At 42.1% G+C, this 16,304-nt stretch overlaps 1 protein-coding gene across 4 annotated transcripts in view; it reads right to left on the bottom strand.

The window, feature by feature from the left end:
- Window positions 1-16,304, bottom strand: part of AP3B1 (adaptor related protein complex 3 subunit beta 1) — a 169,388-nt gene that overhangs the window by 145,019 nt on the left and 8,065 nt on the right. For 2 of the 4 annotated variants that reach the window (XM_062612403.1, XM_062612404.1), the window contains exons 1-2: window positions 10,099-10,269; window positions 6,335-6,410 (exon numbers count right to left, since the gene is read on the bottom strand). In XM_062612403.1, the coding sequence (XP_062468387.1) occupies window positions 6,335-6,410; window positions 10,099-10,268 (246 nt within the window). In that variant the 5' untranslated portion in view covers window position 10,269. Of the gene's footprint in view, window positions 1-6,334; window positions 6,411-10,098; window positions 10,270-16,304 lie in introns of those variants that run through there. The other 2 variants (XM_062612401.1, XM_062612402.1) reach the window with 2 other exon arrangements.

Below are 16,304 nucleotides of genomic sequence, written 5' to 3'. Positions count from 1 at the left end.
TTAGAAGGAATAATATACTTCAATATACACTAGAGGTGCATTAGTCTCTTATTTCTCAGATCGAATTCCAGCAGAATGCCTGCCAGTACTTCACATCCAAGCTGCAACGACTGGAATCGCATGAACGTGTTGTACCAAGTTACAGTGCTGCTGAATACTGACTCAGAGCACCCCCAGCTATGGTCAAGGGCAGGATCCAGTCAACCAATTATTAAGCTAATCAGAAAGGACAAGAGCTCACTAAGGCAAGCAAATACGCAGGGATCTGAGACAGGAACACGACTTTTGCAACTGCAGTTTCTGCTGTTCATAACTTGTTGCTTATCATATCACATTCCCACCCTTAATCAATATTATACAGTTGATTAAACTTCATATTCTTAACTCACAGGTATTTTTCATCGCTGAAACACATAAAGACCTAGGATATCATTAAACAAAAGCAAGAAAATGCAAAACTGGGTTACACCTTGACACACTGCATATTCAAAGGTTATAAGAGTCTGTAAGAAGAAAGAAGGTAGTTGTAGTTCAAGTAAATACTTAGTGAGCCTTTCAAAACAGTTCAAGAGCAGTTGTCCATCGTGACTCACTTTAACCAACTCAACATCTTGGAACTGTATTAAGGCACAGGAAGTAACAAACAAGCAAACGTAATATATGTATTTCAAAGGCTTTAACTAAAAACTACATTAAACCACTGCTCTCAGGATTGGGGCATCTTCCTAATAAATGCCATATTCAGAATCATGGAATGTTTTGGATTGGAAGGGACCTTAAAGGTAAATTAGTTTGAACCCCTCTACCACATGCAGGATTACCTTCCACTAGATTAGATTGCTCAAAGCCCTGTCCAACCTGGCCTTGAACAATGCCAGGGATGGGGCAGCCACAACTTCTCTGGTCAGCCTGTTTGTGTCTTACCACTCCCATAGTAGGAATTTCTTCCTAATGTCTGATCTATATTGACCCCCTTTCAGTTTAAAGCCATTCCCCCTTGTCCTATCACTACATGTTAGAAGTGCTTCTCCAGGTTTCTTTAGGCCCCTCTCAGGCACTGGAAACTGCTCTAAAAGTCTCCCCAGAATCTTATCTTCTCCAGGCTGAAAAAACCCAACATTCTCAGCCTGTGTTCATACGAGAGGAACTTCAGCCCTCTGACCATCTTCATGGCCCTCTTCTGGATGCCCTCCACCAAGATCCACATCCCTTTCATGTTGGGGGCCCCAGAGCTGGGTGCAGTACTGCAGGTGGGGTCTCACAAGAGGGGAAGAATCATTTCCCTTGACCTGCTTGACCAGAGTCAAGTAGAACTTAGTAGCAAGATGCAATGAAAATAAAATAATACCAATCACCTCATCTTAATGCAACAGAGCTTATGTTTTTCTAAAATAGGGATGATCCGTAGACTTCCATGATAGGGTGTGACAGTATGAGTCCATGCATTACTTGCATTATTGAACTGGTCTGTCATAGTAGCTCCAGTGTACATATTTAGGGTTTTTAAAAGAGTTTGACTCATTCAGTTGTAGCAATTAATGTAAATCCCCCTTAGCCCATGGATCATTAACCTGAAAGGACATAATAGCTCTTTCCAAGACTAAGGTCTATCATGTCCATTTGTTGCTGTGCTTAGACAGTCTCCAGGTGCGTTGTCTTATACACCTGGCATTCTTGCAGACAGAAACATTCATTTTAGAATAAATATAACATCAGGGTGTACTAAAGTTTCTTTTATTTGATGGTTTTCTGGGTTGGTTTTCTTTGTTGTTGTTTGGTTTGTTCATTTTGTTTGTTTGTATTTTATGAGACACATACAGACATGGATTAAATTCTCTATGGGAAATCAGGCATATGAACTAGTTTCCTAAATTTATGCTCTAAAATCTTCAAGAGCAAAATTCCACTTATATTTAAATGGTAAGTCCAGAAAGGTTTCAAGATAGATGGTAATAATAATGTATTGGTTGTGAAAAGATATAATAAAATATTACAATTATAATATATAATAATACAATAAAAAATAATGTATTGGTTTAAAAGAAGCATTAACCATTATGTTACAGTAGAATAAACTTGGTTTTGTGCACACTTTAATTTCTAAATCAGCAGTGGTGCTCATAATCTTCAAAGACTGCAGTTATTGTATGGCATGCATGTAAGGAAGAAACACTAAAGAAAAATAAACTGACTGAAAAACCAAACAAACAAAAAGGTCATTGATAATCAGTCACATATGTTTTAGCTGAAGGTGGGCTTAGCCACTTTGATGTATGAGGTAGAGTGAAAAGATCAAAACTGGAATACTCCTATGCTTGAAATTAAGTTGTTAGAAGTCAACCTCTGGGAAACAGATTTGGTTTTATTCGCAGTGAATCTAAAAATAATCCCCTTCACTCTGACAGAGCGTTCACAAGCCACCTTAAAAGAGGAAAAAACAGCAAAGGGAGCCCTAAGCAGTGTTCTCCTGGTACTTTTTCATCACACCTATATGGATGAATGAAGGTTCTGCCTCGAAGTCTACTAAAAGAGCAAGAAAACTGTTGGTAAGCACAGCTTTTTCCTCTACCTAAAATTAGTGAAAACGAACACCCCAGTGAGACATGTTAAACAACAGTCTGACAACAGAATTCCTTTTTCCTCTAATAATAAGACTGGAGGAAGTCTTTCATCTCTAGAGAACACATCTCGTCGCTGAGAACTTTTTAGATGTAACCACGTCCTGGGTTCAGCGGCAGCAGCCATTTTTCTCCCTCTTGGTAGCTGGTGCAGTGCAGTGTTTTGACCACCAGTAGCAGGGCGGGACGGACATGGCCGTGGACTTGTACCTGGCCGTCCGGCTGCTCTTCACCGGCCTGGCCCTCGCCCTCGCCTTCGTCTTCGTGAGGCCGCGGGGAGCCGAGGAGGAGCGGCCCCGGGAGCCGGCGGCTGCTGAAGCGGCCCGGGAGAGCGGCGCCGGGGACCGAGCGGGGCCGGAGGCCGCGAGGGGACGGCTGCCGGTGGAGGAGGTCGGGGCGGTCGAGGAGCGGAAGGAGGCGGCTGCCGAGCAGGGGGAGAAGCCGGCGGAGGAGCCGAGCCCTGCTGCAGAGCCGAGCCCCGTGACGGCCGAGAGCATCCCCCGGCAGCCGCCCGTCGAGCCCCAGGAGGATGCAGGAGACCACGCAGCATTTCCCAGCAAGGCAGAGGAGGAAGATCTGGACTCAGGAAAAGAGAAGCTGGCGGTGGGAGAGCCGGCAAGCACAGCAGCTACACCAGCCCCAGTGACACGTACAGCAGCATCGTGTGAGAGTTCTGAAGGTTTTGAATGGCCTTTGGGTGTCCTTGGGACCTGCCTGCTGATTGTGATGGGGATCAGCATGTTGGCACACACACAGACTGTGTTCTACCCACAACCATTTTGTCTGATCTCAAAAGTTAAGCAGAGTCCGGTTTGGGTCTTGTCTGGGGTTAGACAACGATGCAGGGGGACCAAGAGGTTTTCTCCAAGGCTGGACAGTCATGAGTGGCAGGGTGTGTGGGACAGTATGGGCAAGTATCTAGTCCACTGGGCCCCTCCAGTGCTTTGGAAGCATCGGAGATGGAAGGCAGCTGTATGGAGTCCCCAGCAGCAAGCTGCAGAAACTGCTGAAGGGGAGAGTGAATTATTTTGAGCCTGGTGGGCCCATGGCACTTCAGGCCATCAGAGCAGAGATGCAACACAGACATGGACTCATGATCGAGGGGTGGACTTAGCAATGGACACTATTGCCCAGGTTATTCACAAGTGTGAACACTGCTCACAGTCTCTCCTGCTCTGGAAGACTGTTACAAGAGATGGAGCCTGGCATCATGGACCAGATGGACACAGCAGCTTTATAGGGACTGGTCCATGCACTAAGAGTGATGGTATATTGAAAATGTGGGATCTGAGCATGGCGTGAATGGTATGGAATAAGGGGTGGATAATGTCCTGGGTTCAGCAGTAGCAGTCATTTTTCTCTTTCTTGGTAGCTGGTGCCGTGCAGTGTTTTGACTTTCGGCTCAGGAACAGAGCTGATAACAAGGATGTTTTGGTTTGGCCAAGGACTTTGTGAGCCTCATGCTCTGCCAGGGAGGAGGGGAAGCCAGGAGGAAGCAGAGACAGGACACCTGACCCAAACTGACCAAAGAGGTATTCCATACCACAGCACGTCATGCCCAGGAGGTAACTGAGAGTTAGCTGGCAGGGCTGGGAGACTGCAGGGTTGGAGGAGGCATCGGTTAGTGCTTGGCTGGGCTGGGGGAGAAGGGGGGGGGGGCAGCGAGTTATCGGTCAGCTGATGGTGAGATGTTGTATTCTCTTCCCTTGTTATTTCCTTTATCATTGTTATTATTGGTGGTAGCAGTAGTGATTTGTTATACCTTAGTTACTAAACTGTTCTTATCTCAACCCGTGGGAGTTGCATTCCTTTTGATTCTCCTCTCCATCCCTCCGGGAGTAGGGGGAGGGAAAGAAGGGGGGTAGGAGTGAGTGAACGAGTTGCCTGACTGGGTTTAAACCACGACAAACCACAAAACTGGTAACAAGCATCTTTGTGCCCCACAAGATAAAATCACCACTGCTATGAGGCCTTCTACTAATTGTGCAAGGTCCCAGTTCTGGCCTGTAAAGTTCACTGTTTCAGTTTGTTAGGTGAACTAGAGGTTGGTACAAGATGTGTTTAAACTGTGTTTCATAGGACAGGATAACAGCAAAAACCCTGAAAACATGGAAGAGAGTAAAAACAAACAATCCCGTAATTCTAATAGAACAGACTATGAACTTAAAAAAGGACAAGAATCTGGAACTGGGAAATGGGGGAGCAGAAGAAAGAACATGCTCAACTCAGTTCTGCTTCCCTTACTGAAGAGTTCCTGAGCCCAGCATAAGACAATCAAGGACCACAGTTACCAGTGGTCCAACTTCATGTATCTCTACGTATCTCCAACTTCATGGCATTATATACTTCTAGGAAATTAAAGGAACAGTTGTTAAGAACTGCTTTGAATATGTAGCAGCAGCAGGTATTTAAAATGAGTGCACATTCATTTATAGTGAGAGCATTGTTTGTAAGAAAGAAAAATAAATCAATCTAGTAAAGCTCTGGTTTAAAATTTACAACTGACCCAATTTAATAGTTTCTAATTCCCCCATATACATATACACACACACATTCAGTTGGAACAGTTTCCAAATACAGATAAATTTCTGGCCACCTTTTTGAAAAAGAAAACCAAGGGAGCAACAGGCAACTCTCCCCAGCCAGAAGAAAGATCTTTTCTGACAGAAGCAGAAGAATTTAAGTTACCATAGATTGAAACCATGGCACTTCCAAAGGCCATGTTTTCTTACAACAGCACCTTTGCCTCTGCATGCCAGACTCTCACTGTTCAAACCCTGAGGAACCTTTCATGAAGTTATGAAATAGTAGTTGAGTTGACAGGTTAGGCAGATCTAATAGGTAACTGATGCCTCTGTCAGGACCAGGATTAAAGACAAAAGCAGAAGAGAACCAGCTTGAGTAAATCTTCATCACTAGAGGATAAAGGACAAATGGCTAGTTCTAGACTCAGAGAAAAGAATACAATTGCATGATACAACCTGTACCTACTTACTTCAGTAGGTGCTTGGATAGGATTAATCCGTGTAAATCAAGGAAAACAAAAAAGCCCACCTAGAGGAGGCTGAAGGAACAGGGAGAGAAAGCAAACGCAGAAGTCAAAAAAAACTGGACACTGAACAGCTTCCTACAGTACATTCTTCAAACACTCTTAAGAAGAAATAAAAGGACGTTATCAACTTCATTATGTTCAGTTTATAGGATTTAAACACACAATGGCGTTAAACATTATTTAATCACCTCTATGGGAACATAGTTCACCTGAAATTCTTAGTCAAATATATAGGCAACATGCTCATTAACAACAAAAAGAAAAAAGACAAAAACCAACAAAAAACCCCACATACATAACCTAAAGTAAAAATAGTAAATGCAATTTGTCATTTTACTCCTGCAAGTGTCTGCTATTTCCCATCTGTTGAACAAAGACAGCCACTGAAGCTTTTCTGAAGGAGCCATTTCCTATTTAGGGTCTCACCTCCATACTGAAAATAATTATTTACAGGCATATTAGCAGTTATATAAATATTTTTAAAACATGGGACTGTATGGATTTTGATACAGCAATTTCTACACAAGATTTCAAATTAAGGACTACACAGTAGCTTTTAAACACCATTTAGAGATTCCAATGCTGACTTGATAAAGGATCTGTAAAGGAAAAACAGTATTCACATCCAAGAAATAAAAATAATTAAAAAAAAGACAACACATACCCCAACAATCCTTTTCATAGCATCCAGCTTTGCAGAATCTTTACTGCTTTCCAACATTTGTTTTAGGTCTTCATTTCTATGGTAGAAACACAGTTAAGCATCAATTAGAAAATGTAAAAACCAAAACAGAATACCATTTCTATATTCTTGCATGAATTCATCAATTGAAGGTGAAACACTGATCCTTCTTGCTCACTTTTTATGCTGTATTTGTTACCATGCTGGCCTAGTATAATAAAGCATTTAGTAAAATCATAGAATCACAGAATCATAGGATAGTTAGGGTTGGAAAGGACCTTAAGATCATCTAGTTCCAACGCCTGCCTGCCATGGGCAGGGACACCTCACACCTAAACCATGTCACTCAAGGCTCTGTCCAGCCTGGCCTTGAACACCGCCAGGGATGGAGCATTCACAACCTCCCCAGGCAACCCATTCCAGTGCCTCGCCACCCTTACAGTAAAGAACATCTTCCTTATATCCAATCTAAGCTTCCCCTGTTTAAGTTTCAACCCCTTTCCTCTTGTCCTGTCACTACAGTCCCTCCCCTAGCATCCCTATAGGCCCCCTTCAGATACTGGAAGGCTGCTATGAGGTCTCCACGCAGCCTTCTCTTCTCCAGGCTGAACAGCCCCAACTTTCTCAGCCTATCTTCATCCTCATGGCCCTCCTCTGGACTTGTTCCAACAGTTCCATGTCCTTTTTATGTTGAGGACACCAGAACTGCACACAATACTCCACGTGAGATCTCACAAGAGCAGAGTAGAGGGGCAGGATCACCTCCTTCGGCCTGCTGGTCATGCTCCTTTTGATGCAGCCCAGGTTGCTTTCTGGGCTGTGAGCACACACTGCAGGCGGCTCATGTTTGTTTTCTCATCGACCAACACCCCAAGTCCTTCTCCACAGGGCTGTTCTGAATCTCTTCTCTGCCCAACCTGCACCTGTGCCTGGGATTGCTCCAACCCAGGTGTAGGACCCTGATGCATAAAATAATGTATCAGATTCCAACAATAGTGGAAGCCCATTTAATTTTAATCAGCTGTTAGCTGAACCCTGCCTGGAAGGTTGAAGTGTTGGCTCAAGAGAACAGCTTAGACTGAACCAGGGAGTCATTTGCCCCTCCCTTTTGCTCCAGGGAGGACCAAATGTAATAGGCCAAGACTGACATGTTTGTGTTAAAATACAGTATCAGCTTACAAAACCAATATCAGCTTAAAAGACCAATAGCAGACTTCAGTGCTGTCTAAATTTCTATGAGAACAAGCATATAACCTTATGTTTTCATCTGCCTTTCCGGACTGTAAATTGCTACGCCCTGTTTTCACAATTAACAGCCTCAGATCTGTAATATATCTATCCTATATATGCCATAAGATTACACCCATATGGCGTCCAGGCACATTTTACAGCTGAAGTAAAATTCTCATGTGAAACCTTAAGTCAGTAAGAATGTTCTCTTGCAAATACAGCTTTTCGTTAGCCATCACTAAAAGGAAACCTCACCTTCCTTGTCTTTTTAGAAACCGATCAATCACCGTCTAACTATATTTATAGCCTCTGAAAGTTTATAAAACAGATTCTTTGAAGAAATAGCCTTTTGTAATGCCCAGACTGCTGAAATACTAAAAAATACAAAGCAAAGAATGACTCAGGAAGAGACACTGATATTCCAAAGAACTCTAAAAACTTTCCAAGTTTACAAACTCTGTGAACTTTCACACAGTGAAGGGCAACACAGAAATCCAGGGTGGTGGGCTGACCTTCTCTGGACACAAGGAGTCCACCAAGCCACTCTGCCACTCTCTTCCTCAGTGTAGGCAGAGGGAGACAATGCTGCATGGTCTTGATGCTGTGCAAACACTGCCCAGCAGTAGCCAAAACACTGGTGTGTCATTAACACCCTTCTATATAAAATGCAAAGCACAGCACTATGAGAGCTTCTATGGGGAAAATTAAAGCCTCCTCAGCAAGACCAAGTATGTCCAGACAGGATTGCAAAAGTGAATGTGAAATCTGGACACATTCTGACATATGACAGCCCTCAGATTTCAGGTGGGGAAGAAAGAGATCTAAGGCAAAGCCAGACTTAGTTACAATGAGACAAAATGTTGCCAACCATTCCTTCATAAACCCTTAAACAGTATTTTTCTACTTGAAAGGGATACAGTCACTCTATTTAATAGAGATACCTTTCATATCTTCAGACCCAGTACTGTGTCTGTTCTGTGCCCCTCCATAAGCAATCTACATTGCCCACACACTTCACTATAAATCCATAAAATTAAGAACCACAACCAGATGATGGGGGCAGGGCAGACGAACCCAACCAGAAAAAAAAAAAAAAAAAATAAACAAACCAACCATTTTTTTCCTAACAAGTCAGAAGAAAACCATGCAAAATTCAGGATGCAGGTAACTGCATCACACTTCCAACTGCAATCTAACTGCTTTTCAAAAATGCTTCTTCAATGAAATAACCAACTCAATATAGATGGTTTGTTGTAAATACTGGCATCACTTGACATCTTAAAATACTTAAGAATTATTTTTAAAAGAAAAAAATTGGAAGCATTTGGCTTAATTTTTGGTGGTTCTCTTTATTCCCATTGTTCCTGGACACACAGATAGCTTACTTTGCTGGCCGTTTCTGTCCATATGTTTCTCAAAGGATACCAAGTAAGTCTCAGTTCTTTCACATCAGCTTGAAGCATCTTGGCTGAGACTGCTCCAGTTGTATATAGAAATTTCAGATACTTCTAATGCCTTCTGCTTAAGTCTTAATCCTTACCTTTTAAGCTTAAATTGTGAAAGAACCTACACAATACAGTTATCAAAGTTAGCAGAAGACTGGACTTGATTTAGACAGTTGCTTCTAGTCCTGTGCTCTTGCTTCCAATTTCCTACTGCTATTTCACATATTTATACACAAATTGAAAGTAAGACATCAGTAAAAGCTAAAGCACAGGACATTATTACTAAATTGTGATCACCTAATTCTCATATGATTGGTAAGAGGATGCTTCAGTTCATTGGCACAACCAGCAAAGCAACTACTTTTCAAAAAAATTAGTATCTGGCTAAAGAATCAACAAGTGTTGCATGAATAAAACTCTGCAGCCACTGCTTAAGATATGGAATATCTTATATGGGAATATATTTAGCACAGGAAAAAATTAACGAAAATAGTTAATATGAAAAAATAAGAATGTGTCAACAAAATTTTCACATTAGAAAGTAGAAATTGTGGAAATAATAATTTTAACTTGAGGATCAAGTAGCCAAAGTGGAGGAAGTTACACAGCACAAGATTCAAGATGCTGAAGACTACTTCCAAGAAGTTGAGAAACAAAAGCAGGCAGTAATTCCAAGATAAATACAAGTGTAATAAACACATGGGAAAAAGGCAAAAGGTGAATTTAAGATGTGAATACAGAAAAAAACGTATTTAGTTATGAAATGAACTTCTACCTGCTTGTAGAATGTAATCTATCATACATTTCAAATTAAAGCATTCTGAAATGTCAACAGGGGAAATATAAACCAGACACGTTAAGACACAAACACCTGCTTACAGCCGCTAGCTTTGCTTTCCTAAGAGAAAAGGGGGGGGGGAATACAGAAAAAACATTCACATTCACCTAGCAATTAATTTCCAAATGTATACATCAAGAACTGATATATTTTTCGTTTTAATCTTCTCAAGCCAACTATAATCCAGGATTAGCAAGCAGTGTTACTTAGAGTTACTTGGCAGAGATACTTACGGAGTAAAATATTGCTCCATATGCTCATCGGGATCAGCAGCAGCAAGCCTTTGGTCTTCTACACTTAGATATGGTTTCAGTGTAACCTCAAAGTTTCGCCCTTTAAGAGCAGACTTAATAGTGCAAGACACCTCCATTATTTTAGCCAGCATTGTAGAATTGCATTCCATTCTTTTAAGCACAGTATTTCAGAAAAGGAGGAAAAAGAAAAAAAAAGAAAAAAAAAAAAAAGGTGACTGCACTCAAAGCTTGCCTGCTGAGACTGAGGCCTCCACCAAGAAAGAAAATCTTAAGTAACAGGATACCCACTCCCTTACTTTAACTTGTAGAAATAAATATCCTACACAGATTTCAAAGGTTATTTCCCTCCAAAAGCACTCTTATCAGCAGCCTCAATGAACAATGGGGAAAGAAATTGCATTTCAGTCTTTCAGAATAGAGTTGATTGTGGAGTAAAAAAAAAAATAATTTCATCTTCTGAGCATTAAGGAGAATTAAGAGTTTGAATCCTTAAGTAAAATCCCGCAAAACAGAAAACATAAATGCAAGCCTCACACTGCTGTTCATGTTTCTGTGCTCATTAGTTATTCTGAAGGGAAAGTTCTTCAGAACACAATGTAAGACAAATAATTTCTTTATAACTTATTACTACTTGCCAGGAGCTCAAAAAAGCACAAGCAACCATCCAGCTGCTTCAATACTTTTGCCTCCCCCGGTGAAAACTTTGAGAGCAATTCTAGCCTTACACTGTTAGGTACAGATTACAGCTTGTGAGGTGGGCTGATGCCAACCTTATGAAGTTTAACCATGACAAGTACAAGGTCCTACACCTGGGTCAGAGCAATCCCGGGCACAGCTACAGGTTGGGCAGAGAAGAGATTCAGAGCAGCCCTGTGGAGAAGGACTTGGGGGGGTTGGTCGATGAGAAAATGAACATGAGCCGCCTGCAGTGTGTGCTCGCAGCCCAGAAAGTCAACCATATCCTGGGCTGCATCAAAAGGAGCGTGACCAGCAAGTTGAAGGAGGTGATCCACCCCCTCTACTCTGCTCTCGTGAGACCTCACCTGGAGTATTGTGTGCAGTTCTGGTGTCCTCAACATAAAAAGGACATGGAACTGTTGGAACAAGTCCAGAGGAGGGCCATGAGGATGAAGATAGGCTGAGAAAGTTGGGGCTGTTCAGCCTGGAGAAGAGAAGGCTGCGTGGAGACCTCATAGCAGCCTTCCAGTATCTGAAGGGGGCCTACAGGGATTCTAGGGGAGGGACTGTAGTGACAGGACAAGAGGTAAGGGGTTGAAACTTAAACAGGGGAAGTTTAGATTGGATATAAGGAAGATGTTCTTTACTGTAAGGGTGGTGAGGCACTGGAATGGGTTGCCCGGGGAGGTTGTGAATGCTCCATCCCTGGCGGTGTTCAAGGCCAGGCTGGACAGACCCTTGAGTGACATGGTTTAGGTGTGAGGTGTCCCTGCCCATGGCAGGCAGGCGTTGGAACTAGACGATCTTAAAATCCTTTCCAACTCTAACTATTCTATTATTCTATAATCCTATGATGAAAATACAAGCTATGTTACTTCAGCGGCATACCAGATTTAAGGAAGCCTAATCTGACAGTTTACGAATAATATCAAGTCATGTGGAACAGGCCTTTAAAGGTCCCAAAAGCATTAGCTTAAAAAACCCCAACAAAACAGAAAAACCCAAGAACAAACAAAATAAAACCACTACAGTTTGTAAGACTAACATACTGTCTCCAAGCCCATTTTCCCTAACAGTAAGGAGAGATGAAGTGACTTTCGGAGTGGAAAAAGAAAAAACAAGAACACTCCCACCTGTTTGCCCACTGCCATATCCAAGAATGCAATGAGATTTCTCCGAGCTCCTAAGATGCAGTCTAGTGTCTTAACCTCTACATAATATGGCCTAACTATTAAAAAGTTGCCAGCTGAAAGCACTGGACTATAGCTACAAATATTATTCCTGTATACAAGAAGAACAGCCCATGAAATACAGTATTTATTATTTGCATGGCATGTACCAAAAAAAGGCAGTAAGCCAAATATTATAAAGGCAGCCAAGTACTGATTCCTTAATATACTAATATTTACCACACAGGTTTGTATGCCTCAGTATCATAACCTGAAAGCTAAGGAAATGTAAATTAGAAATGCAAATTTATCACGTAACTTTTCTCTAATAACAAGTATCACACATTACAAACCCACAATGACACATGATGAACATCACAAAACACATCCAGAATAATACATTCTCTTTAAATCACTGATCAAATGTTTAGTAGAGGAAGACAATTTCTAACTTTTTTTTTTAATGTTTTCATAACTTATGATGGTAGCTTTTAAGATAGATACTACTTTTTCTACCTCAGAGCACTGCTTTCTTCACATGCCTCTGCACCTTTTCTGGATATCATAGGGGTATGGATATCACAGGACCTATGGCAGGCCTACCCAGTAAGACTAATCTTATAGATGTTGCTGTAAGAAATTAAACATAAAACACCACTTAAATTTTTCTAGTTCTCATTCCATTTCATGCTGCCTTTACTCCCCTGCCACTGAAAAGAAAAATATGTTCAAGGAAACCCACCCCAATGCCCCAAAATAAGAGAAAGGAGGGGAAGAAAAAAATAAAGAAGGCAAGAAAACCCCAGGATTTTGACAGTCAAGAGAACATACCGCCAGACTGTTTTAACAGCCTGAAGTCTTATGCCAGGAGTCTGACTGTTATTCTCCACGCTGATTACAGCAAACAGCAAATACAGAACAACTCTGAATACTTCCTGCTCTTGTTAGCACAAATTTGGTCACTAAAACCGGCAACTTGCTCAGATTAAGGACTAGGATTTCAGACTCTGCTCAGCAACATCACCTGCTTTTAGCAGAAACAAAAGAGGGAATGCATAACTGTATGTAATCAAGGTTTAAACCAGCTATGTCAGTGACAAATCCAGGCCTCTCCCTGTTACTTTCTCATAGGAACTACCCCAAATCTTTAATCGTACCAAAATACTAATCCATAATCTGTGGCATATTATTTTCCACTGCATCTATATACTCTGAACTATTGTTAAGAGCCTCCCTGATAAGACATTTATTCCCTATTCTTTTTACCAGTGGCATAAGAGGAAACCCATGAATCATCAGCATTTGTGATACTTATACCCAGCTACTGACAGAAGTCACCTGCTAATCATAAGCCTTTCTTTGTAAAAAGCAGAAGTTTCCCAAGTATCAAAACTGCAATTGAAGCCCAGCTGGCGATGCAACAATAATTCTTTAGCTACAAAATCTTTACTCCTGCAAGTTGATCAGACTGCTGTTCTATGAAATGAGAATTTATCACTCCCCACGTCATCTGTATGCCCCTGAGCCTGGGAACAGTTTTAATCACCTCTAAGAAAGGGCAAGGAATTTTAAACAAATAAACTCATCGTGAGACCAAGGCTCTTTATATACAAGGGCAGCACTGTGTTACTGAAAGATAAGATATAGGAAATGGCAAACAAAGCCACCAGAGGGGAGGAAGTAAGCTTCACCAGTTCTGATATTATGAAACCACCTGTTATAAAAAAGAACAAAAGTTACAAAAAGTCCCATTCAACAGAATTTTAACAATGCGTTTCTTGTTTTAAGGTCTCTATCCACTTCATACTTTCTGTTACAAGTTAACAACTTGCCCTGTTCTTGTGTTCAAAGTCTCTAGGAAACTTCAGTCTGTATGACATACTTCTAACCACACATACCAAGATTTACTTTTTTTTCTGCCTGCAACACAACAAAGTGTTCCAAGATGAAGTTCAAAATACTGTGAACACTACCAGGTTTGAAGCAGAAAAATCCACACTGACAGACCAGTTTAACCTTTGGTCTTGACACCTGAGTAGCAATGAAGTCCTACTGAAGGTCCTGTGTCCCCCCATAAAATGGGAGGGAGAGGGGAGAAAGTATGGCATTGCAAAATCCCTAAAATAAACTGGCTTATTCTAGCTCAGGCTATTGTGTAAACTCTAACCAATATTGAACTTCACACTCTTTAGAGGAACTGTAAACTGATTTCAGAGCCATGTAACATGGAAGCCAGAACAGCAGCGAATGCATGCTGCAATTTGAGTTTATTTTGCTGTTGATTTGGGGTCTTCCTATAGCAGGAAATAAAGAAATCTGTTTCACTGAGTTTCATTCTATTCCACAAACTGTTTGCATGACATCTTGTGGTGCTACTCAGCATTGCCATCCTCTCCCACTACACCACTTTATTGACAATTCACAACAATAACATAGAATTTAACTATTATTTCAAGGGAGACTCAAATCCTTTGGCTTTCAGTGTACCTATACCGTGGTTTATAGAAAAATTCAGGTAAAAAAAATAACCTATTTCCTTTTCAGCAACCTGTTTTTCAATCCAAAAAACAAGCAGAGTACCCAAAGAGCAAATATGACTCTTTTAAAGGACAGACAGCAGAGATATGAAGAATACCAGGATAAGCAGTATCCTGTAAGGCTGAAATTCCAGAGAAGAAAAACCCTGGTTATAGTCTGGAAACCAACACGATTTAACTCATTTAATCATTATTTTTCCACTAGTTTCTCAAAGCACTTGCCACGGATGGTTTAGGTAGTGTTATCCTTCTTAGTGAGGAAACACACCGAAAAGCATAAAGTTAAAACTGAATAAAGTACAATCATAGAACAGGTAGGGTTGGAAAGGACCTTAAGATAATCTGCTTCCAATGCCCCTGCCACTAAATCATGCCACCCAAGGCTCTGCCCACCCTGGCCATGAACACCGCCAGGGATGGAGCATTCACAACTTCCCTGGGTAACCCATTCCAGTGCCTTGCCACCCTTACAGTAAAGAACTTCTTCCTTATATCCAATCTAAACTTCCCCTGTTTAAGTTTTAACTTGTTACCCTTCGTCCTATCATTACAGCCCCTAATGAAGAGTCCCTCGCCAGCATCCTTATAAGGCCCCCTTCAGATACTGGAAGGCTGCTATGAGGTCTCCACGCAGCCTTCTCTTCTCCAGGCTGAACAGTCCCGACTTTCTCAGCCTGTCTTCATACGGGAGGTGCTCCAGTCCTCTGATCATCCTCGTGGCCCTTCTCTGGACTTGTTCCAACAGTTCCATGTCCTTTTTATGTTGAGGACACCAGAACTGCACACAATACTCCAAGTGAGGTCTCACAAGAGCAGAGTAGAGGGGCAGGATCACCTCGTTTGGCCTGCTGGTCACACTCCTTTTGAGGCAGCCCAGGATATGGTTGACTTTCTGGGCTGCAAGCACACACTGAAGCCGGCTCATGTTCATTTTCTCATTGACCAACACCCCAAGTCCTTCTCCACAGGGCTGCTCTGAATCTCTTCTCCGCCCAACCTGTAGCTGTGCCTGGGATTGCTCCAACCCAGGTGTAGGACCTTGCACTTGGCATGGTTAAACTTCATGAGGTTGGCATCAGCCCACCTCACAAGTGTGTCAAGGTCCCTCTGGATGGCATTCCTTCCCTCCAGCCTATCAACCGAACCACACAGCTTGGTGTCATCGGCAAACTTGCTGAGGGCGCACTCAATCCCACTGTCCATGTCAGTGACAAAGATGTTGAACAAGACCGGTCCCAACACCCATCCCTGAGGGACACCACTCGTTATTGGTCTCCAGAAGGACACTGAGCCATTGACCACAACTCTTTGCGTGCGGCCATCCAGCCAGTTCTATATCCACCGAGTGGTCCACCTATCAAATTGATGTCTCTCCAATTTAGAGACAAGAATGTTGTGTGGGACAGTGTCACATGCTTTACCCAAGTCCAGGTAGATGACATCAACTGCTCTACCCCTGTCCATCGGTTCCATAGCCCCATCACAGAAGGCCACCAAATTGGTCAGGCAGGATTTCCCCTTAGTGAAGCCATGCTGGCTGTCACCAAGCACCTTGTTGTTTTTCATGTGCCTTAGCATGCCTTCCAGGAGAATCTGCTCCAAGATCTTGCCAGGCACAGAGGTGAGACTGACTGTAGTTCCCTGGGTCATCCATTTTCCCCTTCTTGAAAATGGGGGCTATATTTCTCTTTTTCCAGTCATCACGAATTTCACCTGACTGCCATGATTTTTCAAATATGATGGCCAGTGGCTTAGCAACTTCATTTGCCAGCTCCTTCAGGACCCGTGGATGGATTTCATC

Source organism: Pezoporus occidentalis, unplaced genomic scaffold (genome assembly GCF_034315485.1).
Source record: "Pezoporus occidentalis ecotype Australia unplaced genomic scaffold, CSIRO_AGI_Poc_V1 ctg16, whole genome shotgun sequence".
Classification (NCBI taxonomy): domain Eukaryota; kingdom Metazoa; phylum Chordata; class Aves; order Psittaciformes; family Psittacidae; genus Pezoporus; species Pezoporus occidentalis.
The sequence above is the reverse complement of the archived record's forward strand: the minus strand, read 5'-3'. Positions and strand labels throughout refer to the sequence as shown.